The sequence below is a fragment of the Microchirus variegatus genome (assembly GCF_963457635.1).
Source record: "Microchirus variegatus genome assembly, chromosome: 5".
NCBI classification, from domain to species: domain Eukaryota; kingdom Metazoa; phylum Chordata; class Actinopteri; order Pleuronectiformes; family Soleidae; genus Microchirus; species Microchirus variegatus.
The window spans coordinates 19,804,757-19,817,633 of record NC_139806.1 but is presented as its reverse complement, the minus strand read 5'-3'; the positions used below and the strand labels follow the sequence as shown (position 1 = coordinate 19,817,633).

The following is a 12,877-nucleotide window of genomic DNA, read 5'->3' as shown; positions in this document are numbered from 1 at the left end:
GTTCAGAGGTGTATGATGGATCATCAAATCATTTTGTTTTACTTTATAGTGCTAAAGTGTCTTTAAAAAGGCATTGGTTTATGGTCTGAATTGTAGTATTTTGTACAGAACAAGATCAAGCTATTATCTGCTAATGTTGGCATATATGCATGTTGAACAAATAGCAAAAGAAAAAAGGTTTTGTCCTTTAAGGTTAATGTGTTTTTAAAAAGATGCAGCGAAGGATTGTGTTTGGTGTGAGGCATCACTCTTTTAGAAAACATATGTACTGCAGGTTTAGGACAGTGGAATACTTTTATTATGTAAGTTTCGAAACTTGTTATTGCACAGACTTAGACTTGAGTGACTTACTGCAGATGCTGTGATTTCTTTTGCCACTGATTTCACGTAGATCCTGCGATTCATACTTTTCTGCAACAAAGAAAAACATTATTGTCATTTTTCAACTTTTTTGTGGATCATTTTATAATTTCTTTGTATATTTTTTAACGGGAAAAGATTATTGTTTTAGGGTGAAAAGAAAACAGGAGTGTATTTCTTTTCAGTTTGTTTGGCGATTTCGAGAATGTCGCGGTAAAAGCTTTCAAAGAGAATATTTGATGGAAGTTACACAATAAAAATGAAGAGTCAGAGTTAAAAAACAACAAAAACATAACTTGAATAGATATTGCAGTAAACACATTGCACACACACACACACACAAAAAGACTGTGGATACACACTGGAAAGATATCTCAGGCATTTAGCAGGCAAAGCTACAAATGATGGTCACAGAGGGAGTCGAGACATTATGAGCTTTCACTGTGTGGTCCATCACATCACGGCCATAGAACCTTGTCCCCTCACATTGTTCTCTGCCCTTCTGCCTTCCTGCTGCCTCCTTCACTGCTCATGGTACTCATAGTTGACCTTGGTTAAAATTTAACTGGTCCATTTAACCCGGGTTAGACTTTCACTCAATAAAACAAGTGTGAGTTTCTCTTTCAGCTGAATGTGCTTGTAGATTTACTTTTGTTTCACTGTACAGTCTGGACGAGGGTATGGGCACTTTCTTTTGGCAGCAGTGATAAAATAAGGTTCCTCGTCGATTTGAGGCAGACGCGGCACAATTAGAGATTTGAATTATTTAAGCGACATTTCTAATGTTCTAAGTTTGTTTGTGTTTTGACAAATGAAAAATGAAAAATAAGTTTGAGTCACTCTGAGTAAAATGCAGAGTGTTTCAAAACAGAATGCAATGTTTTGTTTGTTTGTGTCTTCTTTCAGCTTTAGGCATTGACTTAAAATAGACTATATTAAGCACACAAACAAGGGTCTATGGTTATATATAATGATATAATGATTATATGTCTTACTCTCTTAAAAGAAAGCAAAGGGACAATTAATCCACCTAAGTGCCTTATAATGTAGACTGTACACAGAACTCTTTAATGCACTGTCATTGAAATCATTTTGTCTGTTCTTCCTAATAAAAAAGGTAATTACAAAAAAATATTATATGATTTATACAATTATGGATGCTAGAAAATAAATACATGAATACACATCATGAATGCCCTTATACTAGCATGAATACATTAATTAATTGATGAGACACTCAACAGTTCCTGTAGATTCCCACTCGGCCACAAGGGGCGACATCTGCTGACCTGATGATTTCTTTTTCCCACTTTATTAAAAAAAAAAAAAAAAATGTACATGAAACAGATAAAAAAAAAAATGTACATGAAACAGATAAAATAAAAATGTACATGAAACAGATATCTATTCCAATTTCAACAATGTCAGTAAGACCCAAATACAAAAGATTAACGTGGAAAAAATACACAGTATAAGAACATTTTGTAAAATAAACCAATCGAGTAAGATACATTTAATTATAATAGAAAATAATATCAAAAATAAATGGATGTTCAAGGAAGATATTTGTCTGTCGTTTTTATGCTTTTATATTCGTATTGATCTATTTAAAAGTGCTAATATATAATTTGATCATAAAACCTATGAAATTAGGGGAGAGTCCAGAAAACTGTAGTTTGCCACACAGAATCAAACAAAAATCAATCTCATACCTCGAATGTTCAAAGTATATTATAACATCTCTAGACCTGTGATTGTAATATTTGTTTGTAGATAATTTTCTGCTCATGCACAGAAATAAATGTAAAATGTTGCAAAACGTACATTTGTTGTCAATATCTGAGAATTTGGAAAAGTGCAATTGTTTGTATATTGTGTAGAGATTTGACTTCCCTAATTGTATTGCTAATACATAATCCGTGTGGCAATAACCACGTTCTCTGTCCGTCTATATCTGTAAAGAGTATGTGTTTATTGTTGCATTTCCTCTACTCCTGACCTGACGATGACGGCAGTTGCGGGAACCCGTGACGTGTCATAAATCACCCCGCCCTGCAGTTTAACCCCAGCCTGAGGGGGGCAGCAATGTAGCGCAAAGCACACAGTCCACCGGAAACCAGGAAATACAAGAAGTTGACGAACGTTAAAAAAAGTTTTGTCGCCATCTCCGAGAGGAAGGAAACGCCTTAAAGAGCGGAGAAAACATACCAACAGTGTAAGTGTAAAGTCAATCTCTTGGAGTTTTACACTTAACCGTGTCATTCAAAATTCCACGCGTGTGCAGGTTCAGTCGTCTGTGTAACTTTAACCTAGCTTAACTGCAGTGGCTAACTTAGTTATAAGTTAAGTTGTTAAACGCAACACCAGACCGTGCGCTTCTGACTTGTAAATTGTCATAAGTCCGAGTTAGTGGCAGGATATTTACAAGCACTACACTTTAAAGTGCTTATGCTGTCGTTTGTTTTCGTAGCGGGACAACAGTCAGTCTTTTTTTGACAGGACTAGTGAGTGAGGCAGCTCGTCTACAGACAACAAGAGATGTGACTATCTTTAGGTCACAATAAATCAACAATCAGAACGCTTTCCCAATCAGGTCTTAGTAGTTATTACTGTTCTACGTTTTAGTACAAGGACAATTACAAAGACAAACAATATGTGTTGAATATTTCCTGTCATTATGTTTTCTTGGGCTGTCCATGAATGTGACGCAATTCGTATTGAGACGTTTGGCAAATCATTACACTGTCAACTTTGAAATACACAGCGTACCATTATTATTGTTGTTGTTTTTGTATCAGTGACAGTGTAAATGATACAATCATCTCAGTAAGAGAAAATATGCTTTGTCCTAGATGTGACTAATTTCCATCTGAAAATGATATATGTCTCAAAACACAAGCACATTATTGGAATGAAACAACATTATGATATGCCATGTCTGTTTCATGTACACATTTGGCAAGTTCTGGCTGCAATTTAGAGTTTGATGTGTTAACTTTATCTTCCCATGAAGTAAATATAGTTTCATCCAACATGGTCACGTCTCTATGGAGGTGCAGAGATAGACATTAAATTGTTGGTGCATTGATTAAGTGTTTGATAAAGAAACGTTCAGCAAGCAGACACTCTGGTTACAACTAGTTATGGTTTTCTATTAGAATTATTAGCCCAGGATTCATTTGTTAAACAGAAAGTTCAACATGTTTTGTTTTTGTTTTTGTTCTGATTTGTATTAAAAGTAATTGATTTCAAGTCACCTTTTGGTTTTAGCCATCTGCCTTTTCGTATACTTCAACAGCTGATCTCTTCTCCACAGGTTTATTTTTGCCAAAGCAGATTCCCACTACCATCCACCATGGGAAAATTTCTTTCAAAGTTTTCAAAGAAGGAAATGCGTATCCTCATGGTGGGTCTGGATGCTGCCGGAAAGACCACAATTTTGTACAAGCTCAAACTCGGAGAGGTTGTCACTACCATTCCCACAATAGGCAGGTTCATATAAGCTGATGATGATGATGATGATGATGATGTTTTTCAGACTGTTATGTGTTTTAAAACAGACAAATAATTCAATTGTAGTTGATCTTTGACCAATTGTTGGTCTATGCAAACTATGGGTTTGCTTTTAATGTTACTCTATCCCTCTGTCTTAGGTTTTAATGTAGAGACTGTAGAGTACAAGAAGATCAGTTTTACAGTATGGGATGTCGGTGGTCAAGACAAAATTCGACCACTGTGGCGTCATTACTTCCAAAACACACAGGGTAAGTTTAGTTATATTAATGTCATTGTGCTGGACATTTGTGTGCTTTAATCAACCACTTTTCTTTCTTCAAAAGTTTCAATGCATGATCGACAGTAACCGATCATCTTCAACATACTTATAGTTAGCTTGATAATGTGTGCTTTTCTATAGGGTTACTCACATAGTGGGTATGATTAATATTATTTTATGAAACCACTTTGTGTCTGCCAAAAAATAAAATTGTTGTTAAAAGTGATAAGTGATAAGTTCAGGAATTGATATCAAAATCCAGGTATCAAAATCAATATTTCTGTCACATTTATCTCTTGCAGTAACTTATCCAAACAACATCAAAGTTGACATTGCACACCTCAGTGCCCTTCGTCAGTCACCTGACAAGTTTGAAGCCTGTCAAGTGACATGTTGGGATTATAGGATTAACAGACAGATGTTCTTTGCAATTATAGATATGACACATGCACATACACTTAATTGTTTTCCATGTGCTCTTGTTTCAGGTGTCATCTTCGTTGTGGACAGCAATGACAGGGAGCGATGTGCAGAGGCCCGGGAAGAGCTCCTCAGAATGCTGTCGGAGGAGGAACTGCGTGAGGCTGTGCTATTAGTCTTTGCCAACAAACAAGTAATACTTACTCATCAGCTTGTCATATAAAGAGCTGTGTATCACAATCAGTTATATTTGCAAATGCATTTTTTTGTTTTAATTCAACTTACTGGTTATCGTTTGTAGGACCTTCCAAATGCCATGAGTGCTGCAGAACTCACAGACCAGATGGGTCTTCACACCATACGACATGGACCATGGTACATCCAGGCAACCTGCGCCACCACTGGAGATGGCCTCTATGAAGGACTGAACTGGTTGGCTGCAAACCTTAAGAAACAATAATAATCACAGCCGTCTAAAACTTGTCTACCCCACTCTGTCTCTGTCCTTGCTCCTTACTCTTAAGGTGGTGCAATATTGAGCTACTAAATTCAAATCACCCACTGGAGCCTTTTTCTCCTGCTGTTGTTACCACTAGGCCACATTATACTTCTCCGACTGCGTAATGCGTTATCCGTCTGCGTCACCATGTACACCACTCGAGCCTTTATACTTCTGCGTCGTGGTGACGGATAGGCGCTGCAATTTCCCGCCCGATCAGTGGTCGCTGCACAAGGTTGTTGTGCTTTTGGCTACAGTGAGCAATGGCGTCCGAGGGAGAAAGACTGTTGTTGTTGAAACAGCGGCCGTTTGTCACTTTTCTGTGTCCCGGAACGCAGTTTTAAGATAATTTGAGGCGAGAAATTGGCCATTGAGAGTCTAAACATGTGCTGTGTGTGTTAAGATATGACGTATTTAAAGTTTGGCAGCGACGAAGTCGGCGGTCTTCAGCTCCGCCCTCTGTGGACGCTCGCTGCTCACTGTGAGCCGGCACAGAGCAGCTTCGCTCGGCCTGTCCTGAGGACCAATTGCAGCTCTTGCCGTCTCCGTTGTCCCTTGACGGAGTGACGGATACTTAAAAAATATTCCGTGCACCCGGAGACGACGCAGAGGCTCTTCGACAGGTTCTGCGTCGACGCAGAGGACTCTGCGTAGCCTACGCAGAGCACTTTACGCAGGAGTATAAATTGGGCTAAACAAGCCAGTGGTGGAGTTTATCTATTTTTGTAAATCTGTTTTTTTTTTTTTATGTGTAATTGTAAATATTACTTGGCACTGGGGAAGCTTATTGCACTCTTGTAATTTCCCTTGTAGTTACTGTTCTCTTGGTTGTTGGGCAGCCATGTGTGCCTCAGTGTAATCTGAGGACTTCTTACCTTGTGACAGGTACTATTAACCTAAAAACTCACTTAAAGGTCCAGTGTGTAAGAATTAGTGACATCTAATGGTGAGACTGCAGATTGTAGTCCCTCCCTTTCTCAAGTGCATCAGGAAACTTCAATGGCCAAATGTTCTTTTGGTAGTAAAACCAAAGTATTTTATTCTAACGTATTTATAAACTTAAACAAACTTGTCTTATATTCAGTTTCTTACAATAAATTGTTTTAAATGTTGCTCACTGGACCTTTAAGTTCACACGGTGCACCACATACTGCCATCATGGTTACTTGAACCAGTTACTACCTGTACCAGCTCCCCAGGTTGCCATTTAGTCCACACTGGTATATTATGTGCACTCTTTAATGAATATCACTCTATCCAAATTTCTTACCGCCATGCTGGGTTTCTTGTATTTCTCAATCTCAGGGTGATAATATGCTGCCTTTGCAATATACTTGTTAAGCAAAACTCCATGGGTTCATAAAGGGTGTCACAGGGTGTCATCATTGTTCTCAGCTAATAGTAACTAATGTACTAACACACTAAAATAAATGTGCCTTTTTCTATTCTTGACAATCCTGGAACATAGGATTTTGATGGCATTATAAAATCAATTACACCCACATTTTTACTAAGTGCCATTATGTTTCTCTTTCTGCAGTGCATTGTCCTTTGGGCTAAATGTGAATATGCCTTTTTATTAGAGACACATGTTGCCTCTTATATGCGTATGTTTTTTTATAAGATATTTTTAAATTGGGTGGCATGAAACATGTTTATTGTATCTTCCTGTATGTTGGAAATCTAATGTTTTTTATGTAAAGCTTTTGTTTTGAGAGGGGGAAAAGTCTTATTAATTTGCTATAAATAAAGCTATGAGGTTAAAGACGATTGTGTCACATCAGCAAATTACTGAACGTCAAAGTGCATGATGTAGCATCTCATGAAGGTTCTCTTAAACTATTTTAATTTATTTAAGAGAGAAAGTAAAACGTGTTTTGACAGAAAAAAATGAATAGATGGAATCTAAGGACAAAAAAAGAAATAAATTACAAAAATATCTAACTACAACATGCTCAGAGACCATGTACACATCCACCCTTAATAGATATTAGCATCTGTATGTCTGATTTTTTTATCATATTGATCTGTGTTTTTACTTTTGAAGATCCTTTTTTCTGAAAAATACTCATCTCTCAAAGTTACAGAAAGCAAACATATCCATAAAACAAGTAAACAAGCAAATCCCTGCTTCTATCACAGGGTTTTTTTAACCTCGGCAATGTGGACCCACTGCTCTGCAAGTTAGAAGTTTGCCTGCTCCAACGCATGGGCCGTTATCAGGCTTCTGCAGTTCTTGCTGACGAGCTGACAATTTGTGTGTTGAAGCAGGGAAACGTCTAAAACATGCAGGGCAGTGGGTGTGGTTGTTGGTGCCAGACAAGCTGGTTTGAAAATTTCAGAAATGACAAAATTTTAACTCAACCATCTCTTAGGTTTACATAGAATTGTCTGGAAAGGGGAAACTAGGCAGTGCGCAGCAGGGTGAACAATATGCTTTGTTGAGGCCAGAGGTCAGGGGGGAATGGTCACATTTACAAAATTATAATAACCTAAAACATATAGGGGCAGTGGATCCCCAGGACTAAGTTGGAGAAACCCTGATCTATCATATTTATCAGATGATCTCCAAAAGTTAATGGGTTTATTTTTGGCCTACACTCCACCCTCCCATCAAGTCTCAAGAAAATCAGTTCAGAGGGCCAAATGGCACCAAAATACATGGCCTTGTCAAAACAATATACCAATATGAAAGTCATAGACTGATAATAATAATAATAACTGATACACTTCCAGAAACAATGCTGTGATCTAACCACAGACTTACTACTTGGTGTCAAAGTGAACTGCTGGAGGTGATCACCCTTTGACCCAGGAAGAAATGTGATGCCACATGGTGATGGAAGCCACCCAATGTTGGGGTTAAAGCAGTAATGTGGAGAGCACACCCTGGTTCACATTGTGTCAGGGCATTCCTGCAGGTTGATTAGGCTGCCGTGGTTAATGCAGCCGAGCCTATAAAACATGGCAGGAGAGTAAGGTCGGAGTGGAAAGAGAGGGAGCTCGAGTCCTGGGTCCCTCATGGGGTAGCTTTGTCTACTTCCTCTCCTGCTGCTCCATCAGCTTGGTTTGTGTGTGGCGGTCTAATGGTACTCGGCCATATAAAAGGACCAGCCTGGGTTTTTGCACTCTTCTTTATGAATGCCTTGCTCTTTTTTAGTGCACCCCCCAGGTGCCAGCCAGCAGAATACCCTCTTTCAGACCAATTCAAGGCAAACACAAACACAACACTCTATTATGACCAATGGAGAGCATTCCAATGGTATCATACCCAGTCAGGGAGCTCAACCTCGATCATTGAGGGATTAAGTAGCGCTAACATGGCCGAGACAAGGAAAATGGCCAGAAATGCCCAGTAGTGCAAGAACCACAGTGGAATGGAGGAAATGTCCAAGGATGGAAAAACATCAAACAGCATCCTCAAGGATTTTCAATTAAACAAAACAGAATTGATTTTAATTATGTAGTCATAACCTAATGAGACGTAGCAATAGATTCCTTTACATTGACACTACCGTTTGTTGTATGATGCTTGTGATACAAATTGCTGTAACCTTAAAAAAACTCTGTGCCAAATATGTGAAGATTTAACAGCTATAGAGTATGCATACCAATTTACTGTACCTGTATGATACCCTTAAAAAATATACACCTTTACATTAGTTATTTTTTTTGTTACTAAATATATAATAAGCATCCAGTGTCAGGTAAGTACTTTCCAGGAAAATCAATTGGCACAGAAGAAATGCTCTTATGGCGACCATGTTTCTGATCAAACATTTATGAGATTTTCTGAACAGCGAGCAGGGGAAGCCATGGAAAGAAATCTTTACAGCTTTTGCAGCTACAACCATTTGTCTCATAAAATAAAAAATTTAAATCAACCACCACAACACAGAGGTATTGGGTGTTTGAAATACACACCCCAGCGTCAAATGACCATCTCACTGTGTAAAAAAAATAAAACCTAAGGTCAAAGCCTGTTTGTCAGACATTTCAACCTGTCTTCTCAGCCTGTCTGGTTGTGAAGGGTAAATGAGGTCCTCAGACTCAGAGTTGGTTGAGTTGCTGTAGAGCTGCTCTGGCCACATTAAGCGTTTTTGAATTGGGGGGAGGGACATTAGTTGTCAGAGTCTGTGTCGTGGCGCCGCCTGTGGCTTTGTGTTGCACCAGCAGGGGCCATCTTGTGGCTGGCAGGGTTACGGGAGACAGGGGACCCCCCATCAGAGGAGTCTGTGTCATGCCGCCGCTGTCGATGATGAGGGCGGGATGGCTCTCGCTCGGCTTTTGCTCCCCCCCTTGAATGGCTGTCATGGGGTCTGGCTCCACTCTGACTACGGTATGATGGATTATGATGATGGTGGTCCTTTCTGTGTCTGAGGAGTAAAAGGAAACAAACAATCAATGACTGGTGCTGTGGTGGGGATCAAACATGGTGTGAGGCTGGGGAAGAAGTAACTGCCAGATCAGCTTTTACAGTGACATCCACAGAAAAATAGCAGATCACAGCTGGACCTGAACACCACTGGCTGCTGTGCTGACACATTTCTGTGTCCACTATGAATTTTGTACATCAACGTATGTTTTCTGTCATACAAATCCTATCTTGATGTCACAAATTCTAAAGCACAAATAATAACATAACTTACTTAGCTTCACATTTCTGATTCATAAAAGTTTATTAACTTGGGATACATCCACTATGTGGGATGCATCGGTGATATCTACATACTTCGGACACAAATTTTAAAAGGTCATGCTTCAGGTTGCTTTAGGTAGGACAGTGCTTTGGTGCCCTCTAGTGCTGACAGAGGAAAGATTCAGATTTTGTTCTCAAAATTATAAGCAAATGTGACATAACTACTAATGCCTTAATTACAAAAGTGTATCTATTTTCAAGTCATAGTTTGAAGTAAAACATATTGCCAATCCTTGTGAGATAGCTGCTGGGAAAGAGCTGTGAGGAAATTCAAATAACTAACCTCTTTCGGTCATCATCTGAATCAGAAGAAGAAGAGTCTCGTCTTTGCCTTTTCTTCTTTTCCTTCTTCTTTTTCTCCTTTTTGTTCTTCTTTTCTTTCTTTTTCTTTTTGCTCTCATGTCTGTTGAAAAAAATGCACCGATCATTTTCCAAATAATAGGATGCAGGTTCACATTTACCCAGTGTATTTGTTCACCCTTGAATGTGCATAAACATGCATACACATACAAACCTTTGTTCCAATTCTGGTTTTTCTACAGTCACAGAGGTTCCTGTTGTTTCTGGATGCCCCTCAGTCTTGTAGTGCTGTAAAGACAGTGTGTGTCTTTACTTTAACCTTCACAACAACAATTCAACAGTCCTCTGTCACATTTGAAAAAGTCAGTGCATTAAAAAAACACTTACCGTAAATACTGGTAAGCCCATTTTAGCAGCCTCCTTTTCTTTTTGGGACAGCACCATTTTCCTTGAACCTTCGCTGTACATTATAAACAAAAAACACTTTACATCAGCAACCACTTAAACATACAGAAAAACATGTTTTCTGACTAAACAAACAGAAAACGCATATATACACCTAGAGCTTCCCAAGCCTGACACACGATCCACATCTTTCTCTTCACCATCAGCCCCTTCTCTCCTGTAAACATCTGCAAGATCCTGGTGTTTGGGATAAAATTCACATTATTTTACATTTTCAAAGCAGCGAGAATTATTTAAACAGGACTTTCAAGCTTTTAATTTGCACAGAGCGACATACTTCTTTAGTCAGGCCAGTTGGTTGTCTCTTTATAGTCTTGTGGCCTCTGGATTAAGAACAGAAAATATACATTGATTATTTCACAGGTCATTGTCTACCAGTTAGCAGTTTCTTTTTAAGGAAGTTATACATACAGTGCGGCCATCAGTGCCTCGTGCTCTGCAGCCTTGACCGCAGCAAGTTCATCAGCTTTGGATGAAGCTGCGCCACCTTTTTTGTCTTTTGCATACCATGTCAGATCTTTGCCTTTTTGCCAACGTCCTACTGGTGCCTTCAATGAGTTTCCTTTCAAGACATAATTTGGTGTACTTGAGAAAAAGTGGGTTATTTCTACTCAAGTGTACAGCAATGTTTCACACCTTCCATTTTAACTAGTTCCTCCTTGAATTCAGGTATTAATCTCATGCTGTGAGGAGTCCTTCTAATTATTGTGGAACAACTTCAGCAGATGTCGCCTGATGAATGAATCCACTTGATATCTTACAGCTTATGTAACAATGTGATACACAGCTGTTTTTGTAAGCCATCAGAACGTTGTTGAAATACAAATGCTGCAAATTGTTTCCTCAATGCAATAACTCATTAATTTCTAAATGACCTCAAACACATACCAATCAGATTTCATCAAACACACGTTTATGCTGAACAACAAAATTCTTAACAAATTCCAGCTGGCCCTAAAACAAAAAGGTAGACAATTATTCGTTGTAGGTGGACAAGAGCTCTGTGGATACTGAAAACTAGTAGATTATGATGTGACCATCCAGAATCACTGTCACAGCATACTATATGTATTATATTATATTATTATTATATTCTGGTCTGAGGTGAACTTCACCCTTAGTTTAAATGGAAAAATATTAAGAATTGTCAATAAACTAAATTACACCCGATATAAGTATTTAACTCTTTGTTTTCATACGTTTCGTGTTATTATGGCCGCTGTTTCCCTCGTAGTATTTTATTATTTTCCTAATCCTAGACGTTATTGAAATATTTTTTTTGGAAAGTTTCCTCCCATAGTGAATGGGCAGACCAGATCAAAGGCAACATCAATTAGCACCGGAAACAGGACTCGGCATCAACAACTGCATTTTTTTTTTTAAATAAATGCACATGTTCCAGTTTTTCAGTCATGGTTATCTGTCGTGGTCGTAGCCGAGTAGCTCAAGGTTGACATGCGTTGGCAGCAGTGTGGCCTCCACTCATTGAGATTACGTATGTGCCTCAGAAAAGAAAGGGGTGAGCAACGAGAACCAGGACCTGCCGACTGTAGAGTGGACACACGGGACAGAATCCCAACCAAAATACGAGTTCAGACACTGGAATGAGGGAGTCGACACTGAAAGGTATTTAAAATGAGTACTAAGTGATTGAGAGCGTTTCACCACAACTTTTCAATACGCATATTTGGTTTAGGCAAAAGAAGAAACTAAATTAACTTTATAATTAATGTGGAAGTTACACCAAATAAGTCTGTACACATGGAGACAAGCGTGTCGATAATTGTGTGGTTTGAGAGTGCGCATTTAAATGTCCTGCTGAGTTGGTTGTGAGTTAGCCTACGGTTAACGTTAGCCATGTCTGTGGTTAGCACAGCCCTTCACACTTACCGAGGTAATTTTCTCTGTGTTTATCTACTTTCACGTCGTCCCAGTTGAACTGGTCCTGGCCTCCTCGGAGCCCTCCTGCCCTCGCGGAACCGAACATTTTTACTCAGTCACTTTTTAGAGTTTGGACTGAAGTGCGTTGTTTGACACCAACTTAACGCTAACGTGTAGCCACGTTAGCCCGTTAGCAGCGCAGATGGTCAGACAGGCCTCATCCGGGAAGTTTTGCGGTAACTTCCCCGCGATGGTCGGAAGTTCTTTGGTGACGAACAAACGCCGACAGTTGAAAGTAAACAGATGGCTGTTGCGGGTCGCGTTTATAAATGTGGACGGAGCGCAAGACGTTTATTTTAAACCGATTACTTTTAAATTAAGCTTGCCTGTGTAGCCTATGCTGCGGTCGGAAAAAATACAACTTGAAATAAATGCCCCGCCTTTTACTCGCCAGGTCTTTTGCGTCCGTGTTTTTAAA

The 12,877-nt window shown here is 39.1% G+C and overlaps 2 protein-coding genes across 2 annotated transcripts; one reads left to right on the top strand and one right to left on the bottom strand.

The window, feature by feature from the left end:
* Window positions 1–2,525: 2,525 nt before the first annotated feature.
* On the top strand, window positions 2,526–6,769 carry arf1 (ADP-ribosylation factor 1). The gene is made up of 5 exons (XM_083890335.1): window positions 2,526–2,575; window positions 3,677–3,848; window positions 4,014–4,124; window positions 4,624–4,748; window positions 4,857–6,769. The coding sequence occupies exons 2-5, from the start codon at window positions 3,716–3,718 to the stop codon at window positions 5,013–5,015; spliced, it is 528 nt and encodes a 175-aa protein (XP_083746461.1). The 5' UTR covers window positions 2,526–2,575; window positions 3,677–3,715; the 3' UTR covers window positions 5,016–6,769.
* A 1,774-nt stretch (window positions 6,770–8,543) lies between these two features.
* cUnh1orf35 (chromosome Un C1orf35 homolog) lies at window positions 8,544–12,847 on the bottom strand. Its single transcript, XM_083890473.1, has 8 exons — window positions 12,409–12,847; window positions 10,930–11,080; window positions 10,796–10,841; window positions 10,613–10,695; window positions 10,441–10,513; window positions 10,268–10,341; window positions 10,037–10,156; window positions 8,544–9,430 (listed from the first exon to the last, which is right to left on the bottom strand). Exons 1-8 carry the CDS (start codon window positions 12,503–12,505, stop codon window positions 9,175–9,177), a joined length of 900 nt encoding a protein of 299 aa, XP_083746599.1. The 5' UTR covers window positions 12,506–12,847; the 3' UTR covers window positions 8,544–9,174.
* Between the last annotated feature and the right edge of the window lie 30 nt (window positions 12,848–12,877).